This window comes from Micromesistius poutassou, assembly GCF_964030765.1.
Source record: "Micromesistius poutassou genome assembly, contig: SCAFFOLD_6102, whole genome shotgun sequence".
NCBI classification, from domain to species: Eukaryota; Metazoa; Chordata; class Actinopteri; order Gadiformes; family Gadidae; genus Micromesistius; species Micromesistius poutassou.
The window spans coordinates 1,823-12,523 of NW_028179895.1; the positions used below are offsets into that span (position 1 = coordinate 1,823).

General features: G+C 51.1%; 1 protein-coding gene across 1 annotated transcript; it reads right to left on the reverse strand.

Moving 5' to 3' along the window:
• Positions 1 to 290: 290 nt before the first annotated feature.
• Positions 291 to 10,695, reverse strand: LOC311371305 (NUAK family SNF1-like kinase 1). The gene is made up of 5 exons (XM_084489459.1): positions 10,571 to 10,695; positions 8,653 to 8,718; positions 8,329 to 8,448; positions 6,022 to 6,154; positions 291 to 5,489 (listed from the first exon to the last, which is right to left on the reverse strand). The coding sequence occupies exons 1-5, from the start codon at positions 10,688 to 10,690 to the stop codon at positions 4,210 to 4,212; spliced, it is 1,719 nt and encodes a 572-aa protein (XP_084345585.1). The 5' UTR covers positions 10,691 to 10,695; the 3' UTR covers positions 291 to 4,209.
• Positions 10,696 to 10,701: the final 6 nt, after the last annotated feature.

The window sequence follows — 10,701 nt, forward strand, 5'->3', positions numbered from 1 at the left end:
GGCCCTCCTCTGTAGAGAGGACACGATGTAATGTTTCTTTGACTTTGTAATCATTAGCAGAAGATGGTTTTTAGAGGCCAATCAAAGGTCCGCTATTTATTTTAAAACGACTCCTTGTGCACGCAGTAATGTTTGTCTTATTGGGCAGTTTCACACTTTTTCCCCACAGGAAACACACGCCATTGTCTTATATCTGCGCTCGTTTTTAGCTTTTCACGCTAGTTAAAAGAACACACCCACCCACTCACACAGGACATGGACAGAACACACAGCTTCTCATTATCCTTTTATTGAAGTTGCTTTACAGAGGCACGATGCTGAGTGGAGAAACACCCCGACGGATGAATTAAGACATTTTACAGGATTTGCTGAATTCTAACACTTTGGTTTTGGTAAAACAACAACGCAATGACCATTGTTTTCCAATGGACACCAACTTGTATGCCTGATGTCAGTGACGACTGAAAAGTGATCACTGTGTACAGTAATGGAGGCTCACACAGTCCAAACGAAGCCATCCCATGAATATGGAGTTCTTTTGAATTAGTTGTATTTTTTTGAATGGCTTGATCAGCAATAAATATAAGTATAAAAAAAACACAATGATAATATTTTTTCATTATAAAAACAAAATCATAGGAGATAGCAAAGGCACTGATCATTTTCAACCTTGGCCGTCTGGAATCACTCTCAGACACCACAACGGAAAGTGAATAGTACTGAGCCTGAACCAAATAAAAGCACTTAAATAACAAAATAATACCAATTTATTATTATTGTCATAACAAAACAAAAAGATCCAGTCAAGTTTTCCTATGATTAGTCAGTGAACCAACGGATATAAGTCAGGTATTTCCAGTTCGGCAGCAAAATACTAAGTCAAATCGTACTGTCCTCTGTTTCCCAGCATTATGGCACTCTGGCAGATGACAATACTTCTTCTTTGGTGTTAGCTATTCAGCCATATCGAGCTACATACTTTGAGGTTACCTCTCTTCCAATCACTTTGGTACAGTTTTGCCGTTTGTGTATCATTCAATATGAGAGCTTATCTGACCCTATGGGTTTACCCAAAACAGGCGGGCAACACTCAACACACAAACACTGATTTGAGATTTATGCATATCTTTTGCCAAATTCAAAGGAAGAATACAAGTCCTACCATAACATAGCGCAATATAAAAGTTTCTTATATTTTGTAGAATCATAAAACAGAAGCGTAATAAAACCAAAATACTAACATAGTATAATTTCATCACTGTAAATCCAGTTGACAATACAAATCCAGGACAAAACGCTACAAGTCTTCCATATGAATCAATACCCAGGACCTTTTCCCCACACGGACAGACCACTGAAAACATTCCACACACACTCTTTTCTTGTATTTTTTCAAGGGGTCTTTTTTTTACTGCATAATTTCCCATCGACATCATCTAATATGCTGGATGATGTCACCAATTCAACCCCCCTCCGTCCTAACTGCTGTGGCTGAGAAATGCAGAGGTTTGTGGTGTATGGCCTTACAGAACACACACTCACACACACACACACACACACACAACCAGGTTGACCCTTTAGACAAGCTGTATCAACAGCCTGAAGCATTTCCACTGAAAAACATCTCGGTCAACCCCCCCCCCCCCGCTCAAAAATAAGTAGAAAAAAAATCGTAGTATATGTTGAAAAAATAAACTTTGAGATGAAGTATAGACGACTTCATTCATTAATGGGGGGAATCCTGCTGGAAAAAAATAAATCCTGCTTGAATACTCTCTGACCTCCCCTGAATCATTTGAACAGCCTACTTCTCAATTTACTGTAACATCCCATCAACCTTCTCTTAACCTACTTCCTTTCCTTTCACAAGTCTGCATAACCATTTTTACTTTCAGTAATCCTTTCCTCCTTGCTTTCCGGTTTATTCATTGTTGGACCCACTCCAAAACTAGATTAATAATCTCAAGAGGCCATCCAAAAATCCAAATTTCCCCAAAGAGAATTCTAACCGGAAAGCCTTCGCCAATCTCATCGCCACTTCTCGTCACCAATCCTCACTCTTTCCTCTTTCCTTCTTCTTCTTCTGTCTCACTCTTCACAAATCACTTCATCTTAACTCTCTGAACTCAACTCAACGCTAACTCTCTCTCCTCATCTCTCTCTCTCTCTCTCTCTCTCTTAGCTCTCTGGCCCTCAAATAAAAACAATAGCTGGCTAATTGTGCTGGCTTGACATAACGGCCCCAGTATACACAGCTGGAGGGCTCGGGGGTGTGTGTGTTTGTGAGGGGGGGGGCCGGGGCGGGGGGGGGGGGGCAGACTGCAGGTCCCACCTGAGCCAAAGAAGCCCTGTCTGGGCTCTGCTGATAAGATCGGCTCGCACGGACACGTCTGCCGCGGCAGCAGCCATTGTCTGCGGAATGCGCTGTGTCATCAGTGTCTGGAGAAACAAACGCACCTACTCAGGTCCCTGACACAGAGGGGGTGGCGCGGGATCCGGTTGAGGCATTAACCAAACGCCAGGGGGGGTCAGAAAACGCACCTTCGACAGCTTAGGTCAGCGTGCGCCGGAACGTTCTAAACTCTACTGGGGGGGGGGGGGTGTCCGGGTTTAGGGTTTAAACGCTCGGCCGCTCTCCAGAAATGTATTGTGAGGTTATTTATAAAAACAAATATTAAAAAAAAAGGACCCCCAGCTGTGTGTTTGTTTGCCAGGGAACATTCCAGTTCTGTGAGTGATGCATTGTGGGCCGTCGCGTGTGACTAAAGGTCCCTCTAGTCTCGTCTAGGTGAGCCGCGGTGGACACAGAGTGTCCTTCCGACCATGTCCCCTGAAGTGTGGACACAATGGACCATGTTGACATGGAACACAGTCTGGGCTATTTTAAGAGTCTGCTGTGCTAGGCTCCATGTAATCAAGCCCGCGTGTGTGTGTGTGTGTGTGTGTGTGTGTGTGTGTGTCTATCATTTTACCTGTGGCCCGGAGGAGGAGGAGGATAAGATGAATCTCTTTCATCAGAGTCACCCTTGACCCCCTCCCCCTGTTTTTTCCCTCATTCCACAGTAATAAAAGATGGCTGGTCGACCATGTGTTAAAGGTCCTGGTTCTCTCCACATTCCCAAACTAAATCAAAACAATAACATGGCCTCACTGGTGGCATGGCTTTCCTCCGCACTCCCGGGAACGACATAATATAATCTCATTATATGATTGAAAAATAAAAATAAAAACAAGGCACTACATATCCTCAAGTATCGTACACATATATACGACATATGCATTAAAATGAAGATACACTCGGGCTGCGTGTGTTACATACGCAGCCGTAGTTTAATATGCTGATTATACATATAGTTATGCTTCCCCATCACTTAGTAACAGAATTATATATGTCGGTTCCCTCCATGAGCTTCAGACTCTTCCAGTAAAACAGCCACATCCACCAGTTTGGCGTTCAAAAACTAAAAGCTACACACAACTATTAATAAATAATTAACATCAACAGTTATTTTTGGAGCAAGACCCTGGTTTGTTAACAAAAAACAAAAAAAACAAAACAAAAGATACAGGAAGTAAAGATCACAAAAGCGTGCGCTCTCTGTGAGTTTTAAGGTGCTGTTGTAAACTCAAACTAAAAAAGGGTTGCGGTTCGGCCCGGAGAGGCAACCGATTTCTGCTCACTGCGTTTGTGATTCTAACTTGCCTTTCTGCTGAATATGTAAACATTTGAACACAGCAAAGTCTATGGGTGGGCCGACAAAAGACACACTGGGTGGCATTCTCTCTTGCCAGCTACTTATCTAACTTGCATCTCAAATTCTCAAATACATGCTAACTGAATTTCCTCTGGCCAGAGAAGTGCATTCGCGTGCATGTGTGTGCGTGCGTGTGTGTGAGTGTGTGTGTGGCGCGTTCCTGTGTTGTTTACATGTCGTTCTGATCCAGATTTCCTGACTCTCGTTGGAAACCTTCCCCCTCCAAAAAAAGGTGTATCCCAGCAACACACTGGTCGTCAATACCACCCATGTAAACGTTCACATCCCACAGGAACGACGCACAATCACACACACACACACACACACACAGACAGATGCACGCATGCCAGTGAGCACACACACACACACACACACACCGACACACACACCGACACACACACACACACACACACACGCACACACACACACGCTTGTCTTGCGTGCCACCCGGCGGTCAGGTGTGGAGGGTGCTGCTGATGTCCAGGGCCTGCTGATACACCTGAGTCATGTCCTCCAGGTCCCCCAGCAGGGAGAAGCTGCCGTTGTCCCCCGGCGACCCGGGCTTCCCCCGGGAGCCCCGCCGGCCGAAGCCCTTGGGCCCCTTGGACCCCTGGAGGAGCAGCGGCGCCGCCGCCGCCTGGAACCCCTGGAAGTTGGCCAGCTGCAGCAGGTTCTCGGCCGACACGCAGGCCCTGATGTTGGGGCGCAGCCGGGCCGAGCCGCCGGAGGGGGGCCACTCGGCGCCGCCGAGGGCGCCGGGGGACAGGGAGAGCGCCGAGCCGTCCTCGCCCACGATGCTGGAGGGCCGGCTCTGGCTGCGGGACAGGCCCGACTCGGCCGCCGTGCCGGCATCGCACAGGGCTGCCCCCGCCCCCGCTGCCGCCGCCACCGCCGCCGCCGACGGGGGCCCGCTGAAGGTGGAGTACTTGCCGTTGCGCTTCAGGATGCCCTTGCGGCCCATGGCTCGTTTGGGCGGGGAGCCGGCGGGGAGCAGCGACATGGCGGCGCCCCCCAGCAGCTCCGAGGACTCGCTGCGCTCCGGGGACGAGTAGTAGCCCGACTCGCGCTGTTGTTGGTTGTTCTTCAGGATGCCTTTCTTGGGGAGGGTGGGCGCCGCCATCTTGGCCGGGGAGCCCCCCGCCGCGCTCTCCAGCGCCTCCTCCTCCTCTCGCTCCGGACCGGACCCGTCTCCTCCTCCTCCTCCTCCTCCTCCTCCTCCTCCTCCTCCTCCTCCTCGGCCGCCGGCCCCCGCCGCCTGGCCCTGCTCCGTCTGCTCGGGGCTGGGTGTGCGAGGCTCCCCGGTGAGCCGGGTCTTCAGGATGCCCTTGGGTCTCTTCAGGCCCGGCTTGTCGTCCGGCCCGCCGCCGCCGCCGCCGCTGCCACCGCCGCCCGGAGAGCCAGCGCCACCGCCGCCGCCGCCGCCGCCGCCACCGCCACCAGCGTCGTCGTCGTCGTTGTTGTTGTTATTGTCGTCGTCGTCCTCCACGTTCTCCTTCTTGGACTTCTTGGGCCGCTGGCGGAGCAGCAGGGGGGCGGCGGCGGGCTTGTCGGAGCGGTTCTGCCAGTCGATGAGGCGGGCCAGCATGGGGGAGCCCCCGTGGTCGCGCTGGGCCTCGCAGTCGCACACGCTGTTCTTCCAGCCCCAGTTGACCCACCAGTGGTTGGCGATGTCCTCCACGGTGGCCCGGCGGTCCGGGTTCACCATCAGCATCCATCGGATCAGACCCCGGGCGTCTGGGGACAAGATGGGACGGAGGGACAATGGGTCAGAGACATTGTTGCTTGGTTCGGGTCGTTTTAGCAGGTTGTGTACTTTTGTGGGAACTGAACTCGGAAAAAGCGTGTGTATGTACGACTTCAGTCTGTGTCATTCTTACAAAAGGAAAACCAAAAGTTTTTGTTATTTTCTCTTGGCCGCAACTTGAGCAGAACATGATGAGGAATGAGAGAGCAAACGGAGAAAGAGAGTGAGACGGACAGATGCGGAGAGACAAAAAGAGAGAGAGAGAAAGCCCGAGAGTCAGAGAGGGAACGAGAGAAGGAGAGAGGGAAGGAGAGAGAGAGGGAGAGAGAGCGCGAGAGAAGGGGAGAGGGAGGGAGAGAGAGGCAGAGCGAGAGAGGGAGGGAGGGGGAGAGAGAGAGATAGAGAGAGAGGTAGAGAATGCAAGGGAGGGAGAGAGGGAGAGCGGGAGAGAGAGATACAGCGGATAGGGAGTGAGAGAGCGAAAGGGACAGAGAGTGCAGTGCAGGGAACGTCGGACCGTACCGGAGGACTGGGTGGGCTCTCTGTATTCTCCGTTGCTGATCTGGCGGATGAGGTTCTTGTGGTTCCCTCCGTCGAAGGGCATGGCCCCGTAGACCAGCGTGTACAGCAGGACCCCCAGAGCCCAGCTGTCCACCTTGCGGAACCAAAAAAAACACACAAACAAAAGCCCCCCCCAAAAAACATTGAGATCCACAAATAGAAACTAGAAATTGCGCAATAGGTACAGTGACGGCCTGTTGTTGCGCAACGGAAAACCCCATATCTCTGCTTCTATTTAGGTAAGGGATTCATATCGACTTAGTCACCCGCTGCTGCACCGTGGGCTCGTTTCCGAGCTGACATTGACCCAGAAAGAGACCTGAGTTATTGCTCGCCTTATGACACGTCCGTATTTCATCCGTCTAGTTCTGGACTTAAGGAATCCCTCTGGTGTGGGGGGTTGTATGACATCAGCCCAGAACACATACCACTGTAGCGACTGGGTGATGGTGGTGGTGGTGGAGGAGGATGATGGTGGAGGTGGTGGGTGGTGGTGGTGGATTGGGGTGGAGGTGGGTGCTCATGATAAATCCTCTCTTTGACCCCCCCACCCCCCCCGGCTCCCCACACCACCAACACCATCACCCCCGCCACCACCAACCTCTGCTCAGTCAAGCATAAACAAGCTGCCACCAGGTAATGCAGTGTGTCTTCCTGAGGTAAGGCCGTTGCATAAGACCGTGTGTCTGGTGGGGGACCAGGGGGGAGAGGGGGGGGGAGAGGGGGGGTGTAATGTAATGAGGCCAGCAGAGATGGCAAAGCCCACCGCAACATGGCCCCTGACGGTTCATCTGAGCTCATCCCGTCTTGTGTGCATATGTGCGTGCGAGTATTTGTGTGTGTGTGTGTGTGTGTGTGTGTGTGTGCGTGCATATGTCTACGTGCACGCCGTTAGTGTGCTAAAGGGGGACGTCTGGGTGCTGGAGGTCTGGTGGTTGCTGGAGACTTAAAAAGAGATTGTCTTGCAATAGACAGGAAATCAGATAGGGGCCACTTAAGGGCCATATGAACTTCCTGTCAGGGCCTACAGTAAGAATGCTGCACCCTGTCACCCGTGGGGCTGCTGGGTCCACTCCTGGAGCCAATAGATGATGACCGTCAACGGGTTTCTATTTCGAGCCTCTGTAATGTGTTTGCTGTAATTTGCGGCTTTTTCTGCCCCGGCCCGGGACTCCTGCCATTTTGTTTTTTCCGATGGGAATGGCCGCTGCTCGCCGCTGTTTTTAGCGCTCTCTAAAAGTTAATTACCGGGAATTACGGTAAAATGGAAAACGGTGGGACTTGGACGAAGAAAAAAAAAATCGGTTGGGCTTTGTTTTGTATAACTGTCAGAGCGTAGAGCAGACAAGACTTGTTTGCGGACGGCTTTGAACTCGGTAGCCTAAATAACGGGCTTTTCAAGGAAGCAGTTTTCGCCCTTCGTGTTAGACCTTCAGACTTGGGGCCGTGAGCAACGCACGGCGGGCCCTCGGAGAGGCCCCCGGGTTCCTGTTAAGATGTAGAGGCTGTGAGCCGGTGGCATCTCCCACAGCTCATCTACTTCAAAGCAGCCACTCAGGACGACCACAGACTGGGGAGGGGAGGAGGGGAGGGAGGGGAGGCGGGGGTGGGAAGATGGGGTGGCTGTATGATATGTAGACAGTATCTAACCTCACCCACCGCCGCCACTACCCCCACTCGGCCTGTGAAGATCTGAGACAGCTCCCCCCCCCCCCTCCCCCCCCCCCCCCTGCAGAGACTGGAATCATAGGAGTTAGTCCATCAAAGAGCCCACCTACTGCAGCCCGGACCAGTGTGAGTGTTTTTCGATGCTCTTTGAAGATGGTTCTTAATCATTGCTTCGGTAGCAAGTGAAGGTCGTCTGGCTGGAGTTTATCGGCTGTCACGGAGGGTTCATAGAAATGTACTTTTAAAAAACTTCTGCATTTAGATTTTATTATCTAAAGGATTTTTTTTTTTATCCAAAGCGGTTTACAGTTAAGTCAGATAGAGGCCATTAGGGATCAGAGTCGTCTTGCTCAAGGACGCCTACGGGTTAGGTGGTGGACAAGGGGGATCGAACCCAGTACCTTTTGGCCTTGGGAACACACTAGCCTCTACGCTGCCCTGTATAAGGCGGAGGGAGGGGGGGGGGGCAGGACAGTGTTTGAAGGGTATGAAGTGGGTGTGGGGGTGGAGGATGAGTCTAAATAGTGCGGACCGGAAACCCGAGTCGTATCTCGTTAGGGTTTTTTTTTGGTTTGCGATTGGCCGCGGCTCTCCTCTCACCTCCGGGCCGCGGTAAGGTTTTCCGTTGACGATCTCTGGCGACGCGTAGAGCGGACTGCCGCAGAAGGTCTGCAGCAGCTTGTCCTTGTGGTACAGGTTGGACAGCCCGAAGTCCGCGATCTGGGGGAGAGAGAGAGGAGCGCAACGGTCGTTTGGGGGAGGGCCGAGGAACGGTCTGGGGCCACGTGTTCCATGTGTGTTCCTCCACAATGTCAAGGTCATTTAAAAGGAGGTGGGGGCTATGCTAATCCCATGTGCGGGGCTGTGACTGTCGATCGCAACGCCGGTCACGGAACGCAACAACGAAAAGATCACAATTCTTACCTTAATATTGCCATTTTCATCCAGTAGCACATTTTCCAGTTTGAGATCCCTGTGGACCACTCCATTCTGTCAACAACAACAACAACAGCCACAGAGAACAACGTCAGTGAAACACATGCATGAACGGTGATATCCTTCACGACAGCTGAAACCGAGCGAGGAGAACAGTGGAGTGTGTTTAGCGGTGATTTACTCAGATGGGCTATCGCACCGCCCTCGGGGGAAATCAAGACAGCCTGTTGGGATAGCTCTGCTTAATTGGGATTGCTGTGCTGACATATTTATCTTCCTTTTTTTTTTTTCCCCCTTCTGGCTAACATGTGTCATGCAGATATGAGACTTGAAGTATTTCCAAGGGCCATTACGAAAAAAAAATAAACAACCACCCCCCCCGAAAACGTTTCATCGTTTAACATTGCAGCAACAACATCAAAAAATAGAGCGAACATGTGTCTTTTAGGGGGTACTAAAAATTCTTTCAAATGTAGGTGGGGGGAGTGCGTGGTGAGACAGTGACTTCATTTCCACATCCCTGCGGCCTGGCTTGTTGTCTATTGGTTATTGTCTGACAACAACCTCATGCTCATATGGTTGTGATTGGTTATTGGTTCACTGCCCTCCCGCCCCTACCCCCTACCCCCCCCACCCCCACCCCCACCACCACCCCTAGTGTGAGGCGGTGGCGATTAGTAGTGAGGGGTGGTGATGATTCATCTTCCTTGGCACTGTAAGCCACACACACACACGCCCCCACACTGACACACATACACACACACACACACACACACACACACACACACACACACACACTCAAACTACAGGCTATTCAAGGGGCATGACATCATCCCTATCTCCAGCTGGAAAGATGATGACTCTAAGGGATTGGTGTGTAGGGAGGGAGGGAGGGGGCGGGACTGAGGTGAGGTAGGGGTGGGTGTGTGTGTGTGTGTGTGTGTGTGTCCGGGGGGAGGGGGGGGGGGGAGTTTGTGGCTAGGTGTAGGTGCCAGCGGAAGTAGAGGAGATGAGTGAGAGTGAGAGAGAAAAAGGTGAGCTAAATGAGCACCAGTTGATGCATATATAGGGCTGGTACCTCAGAATGAATCATGGGAGTTTTTGTTGGCGATCAATTTAAATATAGCGTAACCTAGGTGGATCTTTGCCAAGTCTCGCATGAGAAACACTGTGGCAGTTTAAAAAGAAAAACGTAATGACAACTAATTTCACGATAATTTACTACACAATGACCGAAAAAAACATTACGATGCTCCTATGCTTCCAAAATATCGCCGTCATTGCAAAGTGACGTTGCGATGTGCAAGCTCTATACACAGTATATGTATATATGAATATATACGTATATATATATATATATATAAATTGGAAGTGGATTTGAGGCCTGCTGAACTGGGCTGGCCTGTGTTCCGTCCCGCAGACAGAAACAGATGGCTCTCCCTACGGCCGGCACGCCAAGAACAGCACGGCGAGATCAGCCCCGCAGACTGAAGGACGATGCGGTGGACTGTGTACGAGACGGCATGGTCAATGTAACCCAGAGAGAGAACACACCCTGGCCTGGACTGCATGAAACAAGACAAAAACAACCTGGGATTGACGTGCGTGTGTGTGTGTGTGTGTGTGTGTGTGTGTGTGTGTGTGTGTGTGTGTGTACGTGTGTGTGTGAGTCGACGTTTTTGTGTGTGTGTGTGTGTGGAAGAGGGTAGAGAGATTGAGACAGGGAGGAAGATGGAGAGAGGTAGTGTGTGTACAAAAGCCTGTGCTGGTTACTGTACAGTATGTGTGTATGTTTATATATGTGTATGTGTGTGTGTGTGTGTGTGTCTGTGTGTGTGTGTGTGTGTGTGTGTGAACGTCTGCCTGTGTGTGTGTGTGTGTGTGTGTGTGTGTGTGTCTGGGTCACCTTGTGGCAGTGGTGCACCGCGGACACTATCTGTCTGAAGAAGCGACGCGTCTCTCTCTCGCCCAGACGCCGACGCTCGCTGATGTAGTCGTACAGCTCTCCCTTGCTGGCGTACTCCATCACAATCACAA

What these genes read in the sequence shown, in the direction of transcription:
- LOC311371305 (XM_084489459.1), bottom strand. Translation starts at nt 10,690, where the DNA reads ATGGAGTACGCCAGCAAGGGAGAGCTGTACGACTACATCAGCGAGCGT. An exon ending in CGGTGCACCACTGCCACAAG is followed by an intron (nt 8,719 to 10,570) that starts GTGACCCAGACA and finishes TGTTGTTGACAG; the next exon opens with AATGGAGTGGTCCACAGGGA. An exon ending in AACCTTACCGCGGCCCGGAG is followed by an intron (nt 6,155 to 8,328) that starts GTGAGAGGAGAG and finishes TGGTTCCGCAAG; the next exon opens with GTGGACAGCTGGGCTCTGGG.